The following is a 17,226-nucleotide window of genomic DNA, read 5'->3' on the forward strand; positions in this document are numbered from 1 at the left end:
AATTTTTTTTATGAGGTTTGAGATGATTAAAAGTTGGCAATTTGTCCAGCAGTGGTGGTGCACACCTTTAATCCCAACAGTCAGGAGGCACAGGCAGGAGGGTGGACCTCTTGATTTTGAGACCAACCTGGTCTCAGAGTGAGTTACAGGACAGCCAGGACTACACAGAGAAATCCTGTCTTGAAAAACCAAACCAACCAAATCAGAAGTTGGCAATTTCATGTGGCTCAAAACCACTACGAGAACTCCTTGCTTGCTCCCCTTCTCCCCTTTCTCCCTCCCACCCCCCTCAAAGAGATTCCTTTCTGCTGACACCAAACTGAACATGGGCACTGCTCTCTGCCGAGAAGCTAGGCAAGAGTCCACCATCTTCTTCCTCTTCCCAGTGTTGGGGCTTGAACTGAAGGCTTTGGCAATGCAAGACAATTGCTCTACCACAGAGTTACAGATATAGACGAGTCCACTCAGACCTTACTACTGTTTTAAAACACTTCCTATACAATCATATCATCAGTGTTGAAATACAGACTATGGACAGTAACTTAAATGATAAACCCACCTCCCAGAAATCACCACTGCTCAGTTTCTAAGATCATTTTCCCAGGCATATCCTACGACATCTTTTTAAAGCAGTGCTGGAATCACATGATAAGTTAGGTGCTCTTCTCTACCACTAAGCTACACCCTTGGCCCTAACCTGCTTTTTGAAACTAAACGAGTTCATATACCCCACATCACTGAGCAACCATTAGAAGTAGAGTTCTGAGAGCCACACGTGGTGATGCTCGCCTTTAATTCCAGAAGACAGAGGCAGGCAGATCTCTGTGTGTTCAAGGCCAGCTTGGTCTACATGGCAAGTTCTAAGGCCATCAGGGATACATTCTGAGACCTTGTCTCCAACTCCCTGGCCCCGCCAAAGAAAGCTAACGTTTGCACAGTGGCCTGCAATTCTAGAATCATCCCTACTATCCAGAAACCTGGGGCAGTAACAACTTCGGTGCCACCCTGACAAGGTGTGCCATGTACTTGCTGGAGAGCCTTCCGAGAACCACACTTCTGGCCCTGGGGCCACATGCCGTTCTGCTCACTCACTTGTCCTCTGGCAGGAACAGACCTCCCAGCTCAGGCTCCTTCTCATCGCCAGGGCTCCTGCCAGAACCCTCCAGGCCCTGGCTGCTCTCCATGGGGGTGTCCATCTCTAACTCCTGGGGTCCCTCAGGCAGGGCCAGTGTCATTGCTTCCTCCTCGTCTTCCTGGAAGAAGCCGGGTTCCCTGGGGAGGAGCTCGCCATCAGCAAACGTAGAGCTGGAGATGTCGCTGGCCTGGCAAACACAGAAGGACAGAATGAGAGAGGCTGGCTCCCTGGGACTCAATACTCTGGTCCATAAGGACATCTGCAGGTACCGGGAGGCAGGAGGGCCAAGAACTGGAGCGGCTAGATATAAGGATGTCTGGTTAGCCATGAGGGCTTCTCCTGGCAGCTGACTCCTGAGAGTACAGTAAGGGGCTTGTCTCCCAGGCAGAGCCCCCATCACAGCCTGCACAGGATCCGCACTGTGGGTAGACCCACCCTAGTCAGCTGTCAGGGACAACCCTGACCTCTCAGGAGGAACCTGAGGCAAGACAGTGCAGAGAAATCTAGGTGCCCCCTCCAAGATCCTGCACAGCCGGAGAACCTCAGCACCTCTTCTGTAAACCAAGATGGCCATGGGATTTCATGCAGGCCTTCAAGCCCAGCACTCGGAAGGAAGAAGAAAGATCTGTTCTCTGTGAGTTTGAGGTCAGCCTGGTCTACAAAGTGAGTTCAAGGCCAGCCAAAGCTATACACTGAGTGTAGGATAAAAAGTCTGAACTCACTTCTGGGTTTGGAGACCCACCAATCCCTGAGCTTGAAATCCCACTAACCCTTGTGCTCCCCACAAGCTCAGGACTTGAAATCCCATCAATCCCGACCCTGAAATCTCCACCCTGGAAAACCGTTCGTCCAAAAAACTATATAAGCCTGCCTCCCACTTAGTTCTTGCTGCTTTTCCCCTGAGCAGAGACCAGAGACACCCTCTTGTGTCTTCCCAATAAATCTCTCGTGTGAGGTTTGCTGTGCAGTGTGACTTTGTGGTAGTCCTTGGTTCCCGACTGCCAGGATACCTCTCCCTTCAGAGCTGCAACATTTACAGTGAGGTCCTGTCTCAAAAAGCAAGCAAACGAATGGCAATGGACCCTTACAGGACCTCTGCGTCCACTATTCCCTGTTTGCCTGTGGCGCACAGTGGGCACTCCCAGCACTTGGAAGAAAAGGCAGAAGGATTGCTGTAAGTTTGAAGTTAGCATAACCTACACACTGAGTCCTAGGCGGGACAGGACTTTATGGTGATATCATGTTTCACAAGAAAGAAAATGGTGACAATTTCTGTTACTTATTTCTTTGCCAGAAGCCATGTTGCCAGCAGTTGTATAGCAGATATATAATCCATCTCCACCTTTTTAAGTCAGAAAGTAAACAACTCAAAACAGTTTCAGGAGCTCCCTGAAACTGACCAGATTCTTTAGGCCCCTGCCTCCCAAGACAGCCGGCAGACAAGCCAAGCTCCAACAAGTAGAGACCAGTCAAGCAGCCTGAAAGAAACAGAGACCATGGAGCTGCCTGGAAGAGGCTTAGTCCGACCAAGGCCCCTGGAAAGGACACAGTCCCCCCTACTGAGCTGCCTTGTAGGCTGTGCAGTATGCTCCAGGTTCCCAGATTTTGTGGGGTGGATTTTGGTGATACTCCTGTAAGTAACCCCAATAAAACTCGTTGGTTCACTAGATGGACTTTGCTGGCATCTGTCACGGGCCCCCTATTTAGAGTGAGTGGACAGGAGCAGTCTGTCACACACCAGCCACGAGCTCCCACTTCTGGGCCTGAGATGGTCAGGCCAATGCAAAGAATACACTTTTACTGCTGATATGCTGCAAGATTTGTCTGCACCCCTTGCTTCAGGCTGAGCTTCCTTACCTAAACTTGAGGGGCGGCCTCAGGAAACCATCTCCTGGCTTCTGAGTAGGTGGGCACTCCCTGGGGCTCTGCTTCTACCTGTCCTACCATACACTCTATGTCTAGGGCTGACGGAGAACTCTACTAAAAACGTTTCCCTCGTATACCAGGGCTACCAGGGGGCCAGAGGCAGAGCCTTGAAAGTCTTGAAAAGTGCCCACAAGAAAAGGTTACAAGACACTACAGGAAGCCACTCGGAGACAGGCTGGGCCTATCTCGAGAAGACCTGGGGGCTACGAAGAGAAGGTGATTAACAAACTTGGTTCCTCCCTGTGCCAAAACTCAGCTGAACACAGATGAAATCAGTGCTGGGCAATCCCGTTGGTAAAGATCAAGGGATGTTTGCGGGTCTTTCCCACCCACGCGTTCTGATCCATCGCACATGGCTCCTAACTCATCAAAGCCCTCTCTCAGCACGCACAAGCCCACCCCAAACAGAGCAGACCAATGCACTAGAACAACCGTAGTACGCCAGAGCCCGGGCAGAGTTCATGCTGTCCTACTTTTGCTTGGGACAGCTCTCCAGGGCGGCTGTCTAGTCCCGTTTTACTGATGGAGACACGGGAGTTCAAAGAGTAGCCTGCCAGAGATCTCTGGCTGGTAGAGTGGGCAGAGGGCCCGGGCTGCTTCTGGCTGCCACACAGTTTCCTTTATCACTGCTGCCTTCACACTCCACTGGCTTTCAGATCTGGGTGTGACAGGGAGGTGAGTCACTCTCTAGGAACTAGATGCTACCGATGATGCCTGGGGCCCCTCCTAACGCGACATTCCGCGTTTCCATGTACACACAGCCACCCCCACGGGAGAGGTTGCTTAGCACAAGGGCACTCATGGGGGTAAGAGGAGGTGGCCCATACCCCAAGGGAGCAGCACGAGTACTCTATGCCATTGCCCGCTACGAGGACCTGTAAAGTCCACCTGACAGATAGGCAGTCAAGGTGAGCACGTGACAATTGCCAGGAATGCCACTTGTCCAGCCACAGGTTGCACCTGACCTTCACCTCAGTCCCAGGCCTACCCCTTCCACACCCTTTCTAGATGACAGGCTTCACCTGGGAACCTAGGTGTCCTGTCTCACTGAGGCCAAGGCACACCGGAGCTCACCCAGCATCCCGCCCCACAGCAGCATTGTGATCAACACTCCGGCAAGCCACACTAGCTCCTGACAGGGTGGGAAAAGTGGCCTCAACGGGGCTATCTCCGTCACAGGACAGAAGAAATGCCCCAAACATCCCTCATGCCCCAAGACCAGACCACCCTCCTTCTGGGCAGACTTTTGAGGGGAGCACACATCTGCCCGCCCATCACCTTCTCACCAAGCACTCTGTCCCATAGCAGCCCTGCGAGGGTGGCATGAGGTATACAGGACACGCATGCCCGTTCCTGTCTCATCTAATGCCCGAGAAAGACGAGGTTCAAGGAGGCAGGTGGCTGCTGAAGCGGTCCAGCTTACAAAGGGCCCTGCTCAGATCTGAAGCCAAGGCTCAGCCGTGCCAAGTCTGGAGCTCCATCAGCCGCCTCGCTCTGTGTCCACAGGTGTATGCCCACACACCCACTCAACAACATTTTCCTTTAAAATTAACGTCCTCCTTTATTAACACCCTCTTTTCATTCAATCCACAATTGTTTGCCTAAGGCAAGTGGAAATTTTAATTACAGCTTCAAAACCAATTCTTGCAGCTTCGCCCCAAATTAAAGTAATAGAAAGCAATAAGGAAAGAGACCAAACAGGACGGGGCTGGTCCAGGTCTGTCCCCAAGCAGACCCTCCTCACCAGGCAGACCAGGCCTCTGGGAAGGGTGAGAAAGCGCTGGGCCAGAAGCTCCCACCTCGAACACCTGAAGGAAGGGAAGCAATTCTGGGAGGCAGAGAAGAGGCCTCTGACCTCCAACCTGTGCTCCTTCCTCTCAGGCAGGGAGAACAAGACACAGGAACCCACCTGAGTCAGTAATCCTCCTTCAGCATTATTAGGTTGCATAGGGAAGGGACGCTCTCCCTGGCAAGACCACCCTCAAAGAGAAACCTGTTCCGTGCGACTCCGGCAGAGGCGGCCTTGCTGTGTATTGGAGAGCTTTGGGGACTATGTAGGAGCTGAGGACGAACTGCCTGGGGGATGCTATGGAAATTCTACTCAGGCTGACGCAAGATTTGGGCCTTGGTCCTGAACTAATCAAGGCTGGTTTCAGCAGCCCCCAGGTGGCCAGAGTCTCTCCCCAAAGTACTCTCTGTAGTGAGATAGAAGACAAGGCTGTCATCATCCCACCTGATCACCACTCTGGCTGGAGACGCAGAAAGTAGACATCCTCACCCTGCATCCCTCATGGTGCCCAGGATCTGCCCAGAGGGCTGGCAGGACAGGACATGGGCATCCCAGGAGGCTGAGTTTCCAGAGTTTATGGTTCTGAGACTCTAGTTTCCAGAACTCTCCTTTCTTGTCCTGATCACCAATATGTAGGGGGAGAGACAGACAGAAAGACAGACTGACAGACAGACAAATACTACACAAGAGCATCCAGTCATCATACTGCCCCAGCAGCCAGTATAGGTCCCCAAGCCTGGGGCTTATGCAGCCTCCTCAGAGTCTGTACGGACAGGTTGGTCTTTAAGAAGCTTCAGGAGGGCAGGGTCCTCAGCAGGCAATGTGGCTCTGTCTGTGGCCCTATCGTTTCCCAGGGCTCTGTCCCTGAGGACAAAGAGGTGACTTTAAGCACAGAGCTCGTGTCCATAACACCATGGCTTATTTGTGTCCAAACAATCTCAGGGAACCCTTCTTTCCCAGCCTCGGGGTCAGAGGCGGACGGAAGAGAAAGTAGATGCAGTATGCCGCTGGGTAAGCAAGCCCTGGGGAACCCGTGCGGCGGGGACCAGTGGAGAGCACAGCTCTGAAGCCTGGCAAATCAGTCCTAGTAGACCATTTCTGTGTCCCCGGGATTTCCCCTAGGAACAGGAACTGTCATTTCTGCCCGAGAGGCTGTATGGCAGTCAGCAGCTGTGGGAGGCTCTGTATTCAGAGCCTAGATTGTCCCACCCGCCATGGGTCCTTGGCTGGTCAGCTAGCAAGATCCTGAGATATATACTTGTTTGGGCCCAGTGGCTAATCCAAGGGCAGGGAATGCTGGAGACAGTACTATACCCAAGCCCAGGGAAATAGGACCCAGCCTCCCTCCCTCCCCCCGCCCCACCCCCCACCCCAAGTGTCTCCACCTCCACTTTTCCACTTTGTTCTCATCTGGGGCTGGACAGAACTGGCCCCAGCTGGAAGGGGTTGCCAGCAGGCACACAGCCTGCCCGTGGAGCCCTCTCCAGTCTCAAGAGCTGTGTTCACCCATCAGTAGGCCCCACAGCCACCCCTTCCTCTGTAGGAAGCTGGAAAGGGCTGAATTCAAGGGCTGTTGAAAAGACCAAGTATCAGTACACATGGGGGGGCCCTCAGAGAGGCTTACAAAGGCCCACTGTCCCTGCCACGCAGCCAGGAGGTATAGCAGGACCCAAACTAAACAGTTTGATTTGGTCTTCACTCTCAGCCACCTCATGGAGGATGTGGGGGATAAAGGGGTGGAGTGAACAGTCTCAAGGTCACACACCCTAAGTTTCCTGGCAGGCGATGTACAGAGAACACTGACTGTACAGAGTGACTACCTGTTTCCGTTCCCCCAAAAGAGCAGAGACTGAAGCCGTGACCACAGGGAGGTCAGCATCTGAACCCCAGCAGTCGGCAGCGCAGGGGCCCATGGCAGGTGAGGACTCAGAACTTCTTGAATCAAGCCGCAGGGCGTCAGAGGCGTACGCCATCAACAGAAGGGCATCTAAGGCCTCGTGCAGACGACTCTGGTGTGCTCACTGCCTGGTGGGGTGACTACCGGATGAGGAGTTTCATTCCCGAGCCTCGTCTCAAGCATCCGTGGTGAGTGCCTGTGGGACAGCACCTCACTTCTGAAGGACGCCGAGAGCATGACAGAGAGATGGTGGGTGTTGAGGCATGATCTAGAGTGGGTTCGAGTCACGCTTCACCAAGCATGAGCACTGTGGCCTTTAGGTTACTGAGCGGCCATCAGTCTTAGAATGTATGGGAAGGGGTTGATGAATGTGAGCTATTACTGTCACTAGGATGTTAAAGGATGATACAAAGGGGTACATCTGAGCATCCTGAATTCTATCCAGCCCCAGGGAGGACAGCTCTGGGAGGGAGGACAGCTCTGGGAGGCTAGCTTACTTCCTCCTACACCGGGCCCTCTCCAACCCACTGCCTTGGCAGGTCTGTTGGCACAATAGTCACACCCTGTAATAAGTGTTAAGATGAGATGCTGCCTAGGGAAGGGTGTCCAGGAGGCCCTGAGGCGCGGGCTCATCCACCCCCAGCCCTGGCAACAGGCTCCACTCCGCGGGCGGTGACTTGGAGCCAAAGCGAAGCTCTGTGGGGACAGAGCTGGGTAAAAATAACCTGGGCGGGCACATTTCAGCTTCCCTTGAAACCAGGCACCCATGGGTACACGTGGACCTCCCACTGCAGAGAAGAGGCTGTGGGTAGGCACAGGCCAAGCCTCACACTGGGGAGAAGTGCGATGGCTGCCGGGCCAGGCCAGTAATGGAATCTGTGTACCTAGCCAGCTAATAGCCTGGAGACACGGGACAGGCCAGGGTCATAACAGGTTTTTCCTTTGGGCCGCAGGAATCTCCTCTGAGGGGAGCTTGTGGTACCAACACCCCGAATTCAAAGAAGGTGAGATGAGACTGCCCAGAGATACCCTCACAGCCCACTACGGCTTGGCTGCTCTCCGCACAGAAAAATGGTGACCATGGTGGCTGGGAAGCAACCCTGACTGTAACTTCCACTGTGGCTGTCAACCCTGCTGGAAGTCAGGCCCCGCTAAACACAGCGACCAGATGTCACCAGTGGTGATGAGAATCTTGGTTCTTCAAAGGGCTACCCAGTGCCAATCAAAGCCCAAAGGTGGGGCTGAGGAGTTGGGGTTGGCATCCACACAGAAGAACAGAACCTTGACCCGCCTCCAAGGCTAAGGGAACTCACAGGGGAGTTGGTCACGAAACCACCTCCCTTGCTCTGAGAGTGGCCTTATCCTGAGAGATCAAAGCTCTGTAACCCTGAGCTCCCTGCTCAGGTCAGATGTAGGTCAGACGACAGAACATATTATACGGTGGTTCCTTCCCAGATGGAATGGCAGTCAAGGTAGGGTTTGGGCCCTGGGTTCCATGTATGTCTGCTCCTGAACCCCAAGAGAGGGTCTCACCTTAGCTCAAGACACCCATCAGCAGGAGCACCCAGGAGTTGATCTCAGCGCAGCAACTCCAATGTTGCTGTCAACATCACTGGGACCTGCAGTCCCAGGAGGGGGAAGTCGGCAACAATGGGCATCTCCTCATTGGTCACATGTATGGAAGGGGAGAACAGGGTGTTCGGGCAGGCTCTCTGGGAGACTTCCGCCTGGTGCTGGGCAGCGGCAGAAGAGAATGTCATGCCGGGGGTTTCTCGGGCCTCCAGTGCTATTTAAATAGAGTACGGACACTCAGAACTAGCCAGCCACTGCCCAAGCCACAGCCACAAATGTGGAAGTCCACATACTCTTTCAGTCCCATGTCAACTGTCTTCCTCTCCAGTTCCACACCACTCACCTCTCACCTGCTGACAGGAAGCAGCAGAGGATTAGAGGAGGGAGACATGCTGCAGAGACAGCAAAGAGCCCAAAGCAGAGCCCAGAGACGGGCAAATTCCCCAAAGGAACAGAGGCAGGAGCAGTGCTAAGGGATCTAAAGGGCCAAGTCATTACATAAGGGCTGGAGTAAGGGGCGACACCAAGGAGGGTCTGAGGGAGACCCAGGCGGTGCAGCTTTGGCTGAGCCAGTGCCTGAGCTAGAAACCAATCAATGCCAAACCTTTGACTGCCCACAGTCCTGTGTCTTTGACGGGGGGAGGGGGAGGGCTACTGACCAAGTGGAGCTTAAAGGCAGTAGAACCCAGGAGGCCTTATGTAGGTAAAGCGGAAGCCCCATGGCTGAGCCATGGCCCTCCCCACCATACCAAGCAAGGAAGCGGACAGGGCCATGCTAATCTCAGAAGCACTTTAAGAGGTAGGAGGCACTTAAACATAGTGTAGGATCCATTTACCAAGATGTAACCCCCCCACACATATTTATGCATCTCTTAGCGGTTTCAAAATACATACAGCAAAACTCCACAGAACCTAGAGCTGGCGATTTTAGTTTACCTCCCTCGGTGTGGATGGAACAAGCAATGGGCCGCTAGAGGGGAGAGAACATCAAGCCGGGCTCACACAGCACACTTCCCAGCAACTGCAGCGGAACAAAGCCAACAGAGCAGAGGCTGAAGGGAAACAGGACACTTGCACAGTACCAGAGCCCCCCCCCCACACACACACACTCCTCACTGCAGGCCACAGGAAAGCACAGAAACCCCCTCAGGTCTTTGTGCAGGAGCAGGCTAGTACTCCTTTAACATAGCCGTCAAATAGCATCATCAAGGGGAAGAGACAGGCACTGGCCCACAGCAAGAGGGTCTCAGCAAAACAGTTAATAAAATGGCTAGCATCTAATAAGCCCTAGCATCTAATTTACTAAATGGGAAGGAACATACCACAAATTACATGCCACTGAGGAAAAATGGACCAAAAACAAACATACTACCTTCTACGACACAACTGGCCCGGTGGGCCACAAAAAGAAGTGGCCACGGCTCATACCTGTGACCCTGCACTCAGGAGACTAAGGAAAGGGAGCACTGTGAGACTGAGACCAGCCTGGACTACAGAGACAGATCCAGCCAGTCTGGGCTAGAGTGAAGCCCTGCCTAGAATGAAAGGGAGAAAGCCGTGGAAGCAGATTAAAGGGGGAGGTCCTAGAGCCAACCTCACGCAGTGTAACATCAAGTCACACAGGGGCGACATCAAACTCAGATGGGATCTGTCTCTGGTTAGGAGGTCTGGGAAGGTTTCCATTTCCAAGATGAAAGAGGTTAATGAAAGCGTTTCTAACAACATGTTGGGTGAGCCGTAGAGATAGGGAGGAATACATGGTAAGCCCTTGTGGAGCTGAGCCTAGGGCAAGACACTGCAGGCTAAGAAAGAGCCGATTGGCTGAAAATGTGGCCAGGCCTACCTTCAACAGCTTCCCGGGGGAGACAGTGGTACCGGCACCACCATCATGTTGGGTGTTCCTCTTTTAGGGTGTGTTATAAGCAAACTTTAAGGAGGGCTGGGGATGCAGCTCAGAGGTGGGACCTTTGTTCCCACCCTGTGCGGCTCCGCATGCGTCATGCAGTCTCTACCCCAACAAAACAAACAGGGAACAGAAGACAGCTTGTCCTCCGTGTGCCCAACTGACTACAGAAAAGTATAAGAGTTCTGGCAAATTTTGCACCATTTAAAAATTATATAAACAGCTGGACGTGGTGGTGCACACCTCTAGTCCCAACACTCTGGAGGCAGAGGCAGGGGTGCCGGGAATTCAGTGCAATCTCTGAGAGCCACATGGCAAGTCTGATGCCAGCCTGGGCTACATGAGACCCCACTTCAAACAAACAAAACAAAACAAACAAAAAACAACTCAAAACAAGCAGGAGAGAAGACTGTCAAGAAATTAGATGAGGATTTGGGGTGAGGCGGAGGACCATACTAACAAGGATAAACTTTAGAAGAGTCAATCCTGTTGACACCTTGGTCTCAAACGTAGCTTTCAGAGCCTGAGAAAATCTATTTTAAGTATCTAAACCACTAGGCCTGAAGTACTTTGATATGACGGCCCCAGCAACCAATAGTCTTCCTCTTTGCTTCAGGAGTTGCCTGCGGGAATTCTCAATCAGTGGGTGTTTTCACCCAGCTCTCCACGACCACACCTACAAACAGAGGCACACAGGGGCTCACACACACACCCACACACGGAAATCATAGATATTAAAAACTGATGGTGCCAAGGCTGGGTATAGTGGTGCACATCTTTAATCCCAACACTTGGGAGGCAGAGGCCAGTGATCTGAGTTTGAGGCCAGCCTGGTCTACAGAGTGAGTTCCAGAACAGTCCTGTCTCAAGAAAAACAAACAAAAAACAACAACAACGAACCCTGCCAGTGCCGTCAGACAGTGCAACAGCAGAGGTGACGTTGTCCACAACCCTGCTCGTGGGTTATAAAACAGCTGTGAACAGGGACTGGGAACAAAAGCCGAGCTGGCAGGCAGCCTCAGGCCACAGGCCCTGGATGCACAGCCTCTGATCCTGGGGCGGTCACCTCTGTGGCCAGAAGGGGCCGGTAATTAAGGAAGATATTTCCAGTTTCTCCACACTAGCCATTATTTCTGGCTACTTAAAATCCAGAGCAGATTTCTTCCCTTTGTTGTGGCCACGGCAGGATGGAGGGTCTCTACCACTCTGGGGACACGTGGGCACTCTGCATAGCTGTGATGCCAGCCTCCCGAGGGCCTTCCTTCCCTGCTCCCACGGATGTCCAGGGTCAGTGACCGTGACTATGGATGCAGCAGACTGGCTGAATTATCTCCAAGACAAAGTCACAGGAGAGGAGGTGAAGCCACCTTCAACTCTGCCCTGGATGAGGGGTGACTGTACCAAAACCCAGGGTCTCATACCCAAGCACCTCAGTCAAACGAGTTTTTAATAAGAAGAATTCAAAGAGGATATCTGGTCTACCCCTTCCCTACTAGTTAAGTCAATGACCTTGATTTTTTCAAACGAGCACGTGGACTTCGGAGACAAACTCCCAGGGTTTATGAAAACAGAATTTAAATTACTTCCACATCTGGAAACCAAAGCGGCAGCTAGCCCCAAGAATTCCAAGCATGCCAGCCACTGAGAAGCAGAGGGTCCAGGGAGGCATTTCCTGTTAACCTGGGGTTCCCTCACCCACGTGGATCTCCTCACACACAGAGAGGACTTGCGGAGCCAAACCTGGAGAAAGTAAGACCACCCGTGACCACCCTGCTCCACGCATCATAGAAAACGCTTGCTTTCCCCCCAAAGCCTGTAAAGAGGCCTCGCCACAGAGAACAGTATTCCAAGTGCAGTTCAGGCTTCCCTCGATCGATGGCCATTTTCCCTCTTTCCGTCTACATCTATCTACCAAGTCAGGGCCACAAGCACCTAAATCTGTACTCCCTAACTTCAGATATCCCATCTAAATTATCTCCCTTGTTTGTGTTTGAGACAAGATCTTGTTGTGTGTGTACACTTGGCTGGCCTGGAACACACAAAAACCTGCCTGCCTCTACCTCGTAAGTGCTGGAATGAAAGGCTCGCCACTACACCTAACCCCGAGTTCTCAAAGAAAATTCTCCAAGCGCCCCAGGAAGATTCTGTTCCTACCAGTCACCGTGCCTCAGGATCTCCTGAGAAAATCTGTGGGCCGGGGCAACTCACGTGTTCTCGTCAAAGCAAAATGCACAGACTACACTGAAGCCCGCACAAGGGCTCTCCTGGCTCCTCCTGGAACAGGCAGCTATTTTGGGCTACAAATTATAGCTTTTAAAAAACGTGGCTGTTTGAAGTGAGGGCTGAGTTATTCACATGGCCCAGCGCTCTTGGGGCTGGCTTGGGGAGCTCCTCATTTTATCACTGTGACAGGAGAGGTACAGATTTCAGGTGAAGGTCTGGGAAGCAGCGGCCAGCTCGCTGCCCTCTGCGTGGGTAGTCTCAAGAGAGGTGGTGTGGAACTCCTGGAGAGGCTACTGTTGGGGAGTGTCCCTGGGTAGAGTGACACATAGCCTGAAACCCGAAGCCAAGAGGGGACCTACCCTCCTCCCTCTGCCACAGAAACCCTCAGGCCATGGATGGCCCAATGAGGTGCCAGTGTTCACCCACAGCTGCTGGGGAGGCCCTGCCTGGAGCAGACAAAGGAGCAGACGGATGAGAGGGCCGGCTGGAGAGCCAGCAGCTTCACGGCCCTCACCGCAGGCACCACCTAGGCCCTGTAGCCAGACCCCTTCCCTCCTGTAGTCCGTACCTCTCATCAGCCCAGGGCTCCAGCCCTCCTCCTGCCGGCTTCATCTGAGGTCCTTCCTGTCCTGGGGCCTCTGCTAGTGCCCTCCGAAACTCTGCCAAGTACGGGGCAGGTAAGAGGACATTAGGTCCGAGGACAGCCATAGCCTGGGGCTCAAAAGGATGAAGAACCACAGGGGATACACGAGAAGCCTTCAAAGAGCTGAGCCTGCCCACCTGGCTCCTCAGATGGGCAGTCAAGGTCTTCCTCTGCCGTGCCCCAAGCTCCTGTTACCTCGCCCACCCTCCGCAGTACCAGGGTGTATGTATGAAAGAGGGAGTGGTGAATCCCTGACTGCGTAGAAGGTAGACAACTTGGCTAATGGCTACTGGAACCTTAGGAGAAGGCAGGAAAGAGACTGAGAGGGGAATCAAAGGAAACAAGGTTTCAAGCCACTACTTACTCTGAAAGCCTGATCCTCCAGAGGCCCTGGCAACGTGCCATATTCTGGATGTTCCAAAGACCTGTCTCCCAGGACCTCAAGCATGGTCCACCGCCTCCAAACCCTGCTTCTACCTCAATGAGTGTCCCAGCCAGGTCCAGCTATCCACATATTGTCCCCCAGAGTCCCTAAAGGCTCGGGGCTCAGCCTACTCTTCACCTCCATCCTGCCAGCTCTGAAGCCTCCACCCAATGATGGCAACCTGGTGCCCAGAGGTGACTGTGCCACCTCTCCCTGACCAGAGCTCCTCCATCCATCTCAGAGCATTTAACGCAACAGAACCGTCAGCCAACCCCTTCTGTGATCCCTGTCACTTAGAGAAGCACAAAGTCATCACAACCAAGCGAGAAGGGCCAGCTGCTAAGCGCCTACCATGTGTATCATCTACACAAAGGGGGAAAACTCAGATGGACAAGGGACACACATAAGGGCTGAGGCCTGAAGATCAGATGATGCGGGATGCCTCTCTGTGTGCTCTGAATATGCTTTATTACCATTGGTTAATAAAGAAGCTAGTTTGGCCAATAGCCAGGCAGAGTAGAGCCAGGCCCGAAATCCAAGCAGAAATACAGGGAGAAAGAAGGCGGAGTCAGGGAGATGCCAGCAGCCGCTGGGGAAGTAAGATGTGAGGTAACAAGCCAGGAGCCTCGCGGTAAAATACAGAAAAACAGAAATGGGTTAATTTAAGTTGTAAGAGTTGGTTAATAATAAGCCTGAGCTTATTATTAACAGTTTGTAATTAATATTGAGCCTCTGAATGGTTATTTGGGAACTGGCGTCAGGCAAGAAACCTCCAGTTATGATCGTGTCTGATTTTAGCACAGTGAGGAGGGCTCAGAAAAGTCCCCAAACTCTTGGTGACTGCCCAACACCGCAGTGGACAACTCTGAGCACTGGAGGATCCAAAACTGAGACATGCAGGCTGCCCAAACAGGTATCAGCAGTGTTGGTGACACTGGAACTTGGGCAGAAGGTCCAGAAAACACAGCACAGACCCAAGGGCAATCCTCTTGTCTTTCCCTATCCGAGGACACTCCAAAGAGACTCCATGTGGAAAGAGGGGTGGAAACAGATCTACAAGAAAGCTGCTAAAAGAAAGCACACGTAAAAACAAAAACTCAGGCACAGGGAGAAAAGGAGGGAAGGGAAGGGTCTACCCGAGGATTATAAACTAGTCAAGGAGGCTAGAAAGATGGCTCAGCAGTTAAGAGGACTCAGTGATCTTCCAGAGAACCTGGGTTCCATTCCAGATACCCACAAGGTGGCTAAAGATCACTTGTAACTCCAGTCCTGGGGGATCCAACGCCCTCTTCTGGCCTCTGCAGGCACCAGGAACACGTGTGTACAGAGACAAGAGAGGCAAACCACCACCAATTTTAACTACTAAGAGGCTCTTGTCACATCAAGTGTCCTGCTGCCACATTGGGGAGGTAACCGCTCCCTGTTCTCCCTTTTTTTGTCTAGGGGAAGGACTGCGTAAACTGAGATGATACCCAGCAGGAGAACAACGCTGACCAGTGACAATCCCCCTTGGTAACAAATAGGGCCCATGGTCCCATGTAAGAGGAACCTGAGGCTCAGAGAGGCTGTTCTGCTCTCCCAGGACCACACAGCTGCGGAGCACACTGGGATCTCAGCCACGAGTCTGGTATGCAAGCTTGCCCGTTTGAACCACATAACACCATGCCTCAATCAATTTTGCTGCCCCTGCAGGAGGCTCTACTGCTCCTGCTTTGCAGAAACTGGGCAAATTATATAATCTCTCCAGAGGTTACCTAGTTTCTGGGCTTCATTAATTCTAAGACACCTCTGTTTTAGATGCACTGATATTTTAAGTGCACCAAGAACGAAAAGGTGCTGTCAGCTAAGTTCCAACACACACCACCACATGTACAACACACCCCAATCTGAGATGTCAACATGCGAAAGGAGAAAGGTGTCTCCAAATCTGGCCTAAGTGGGGATGGGGATCCAGTAATCCTTATACTGTATGTGCCAATGGTGGCCAATTCATACACACACATTCATATGACCCCGATATTAAGCCTCTCCACCAATGCAGTAATCCAAATCAAACAGAATTAAACATTAAAAGTCCAGGTTTATCGGTAAACTGCTCCTGGGTGATTCTCCATCCCCCAGAGAGGAGATGGAGGAAAAGAAACCAAAAACTGCACGGCAGAGCTCTAGAGCGCAGTTTAAATACCCCGAGGTGTGGTCTTGAGCATTTCTGGGGAAGGAGCCTCCAAACAGCAGGTTTTCTGAGAAGGGGGCAGGGTTTGGAGAGAGGCGGATGGGAGGAGGGGGGACTGAGGTGGAGCTTCCCCCTGAACACACACTAGTACACACGAGCACTACTGAGCATGTGCACATACATGTATATACATTCTTGGTGCCCCCTACACTGCTGCTGTTAGAGCCTTCGAGCCTTTGCTAATAATTGGAACAGATGCCCAGATAACTACACAAGGATGTGCTGGCCCAGCCCGCCTCGCAGGCCAGGACTCTGCAGCACACAAGGCTGTCACCTCAAGGTTGTTACCTCGCATTGCCAGGCAGAAGCTGTTCTGACCACCACCCACTGTACCGGCCAAGTCAGGCTGTCTGGCCACACTTCAGCGGAGCTGCAGAGCTCAAAGTGGCCAGGCTGGACAAGCAGGTACGCCTGGCTCCTTGGAAGACTACCAAGGACAGTTACCTAATGTGGCCAGTGGCTGCACAGCCTGCACCTTTTAGCCTGGCCCCTCTCCAGACCTCCCGCGGCCTCTGCAGTTATCTGAAACCGTGGGGCTTTAATAAGGCAGATTGTGAGCTGCTGGGCAGACAGCAGCCCTGCTCCAAGTGAGCCTTTACCCAGGGCACAGGCGCGGGCACAGGTGCGGGCACAGGCAGGTCACAGCTGGAGTGAGGGGTGGTCAGGCAGAGGACCAGAGGCCGCTCTGCCTTGTATAGTAATACAGCCTGTGCAGAGCTATGCAGAGTGGGCAGGCTCCGAGAGCAAGGGCCAAGTGCAGACCCACACCGAGCTCCACACCGAGCCCCTGGGGGTAAGGCTGTCACCTCAGAATGTGTTCTGCATCTTGTTCACAGATTGCCATGCAGGCGCCAGTCACTTGGACCCCCAAGGTTGATGTTCAGAGACCAAGCTGGTTTAAAAAATGAAGGCACTGTGCTTCTCAGGCACAGACCCTCAGGAGGTGCAGTACCACCCACCCCACCCTAGACTTCCTGTTTCATCAAGACGATACCTGCTAGCCGCTCTGTTGGGGACTAAAAATTCCAAGAAAAAGCCGGGAAGTGTGCAGGGTCTGAAATGCCAGCACCTACTGGCACCAGCACTGCCGCGAGTGCCCTTCAGGTCTTACATTAGGTCAGGTCAGCAGGCATGCTTGGGAGGCAGGTGTCCTCCTGCCACAGATGAAGAAGCCCAGGTCCTCAGATGTTTTCAGGCTCCCAAACCTGTTTTTCTACCCTGAGAACACAGACCCTGCGACTCTCTCTCTCTCTCTCTCTCTCTCTCTCTCTCTCTCTCTCTCTCTCTCTCTCTCTCTCTGTGTGTGTGTGTGTGTGTGTGTGTGTGTGTGTGTGAAACCAGGACAGGCTGGAGGTTGACACAGACATTTCTCTCGGGGAAACCGGGGAGCGGAAACAAAGGAAAAACTTCTATGCTTTCCCAGCTGAACATGGACTCAAGTGGGAACCAAGAGCAGACACACACACAGACACATTACCTTC

The 17,226-nt window shown here is 52.7% G+C and overlaps 1 protein-coding gene across 4 annotated transcripts in view; it reads right to left on the reverse strand.

The window, feature by feature from the left end:
- Rab11fip4 (RAB11 family interacting protein 4) overlaps positions 1–17,226 on the reverse strand; it is a 106,665-nt gene that overhangs the window by 16,755 nt on the left and 72,684 nt on the right. For all 4 annotated transcript variants that reach the window (XM_075991432.1, XM_075991431.1, XM_075991433.1 and 1 more), the window contains one exon: positions 1,093–1,322. In XM_075991432.1, coding sequence (XP_075847547.1) covers positions 1,093–1,322 — 230 coding nt within the window. The remainder of the gene's footprint in view (positions 1–1,092; positions 1,323–17,226) is intronic.

This window comes from Microtus pennsylvanicus, chromosome 11 (assembly GCF_037038515.1).
Source record: "Microtus pennsylvanicus isolate mMicPen1 chromosome 11, mMicPen1.hap1, whole genome shotgun sequence".
Lineage (NCBI taxonomy): Eukaryota > Metazoa > Chordata > Mammalia > Rodentia > Cricetidae > Microtus > Microtus pennsylvanicus.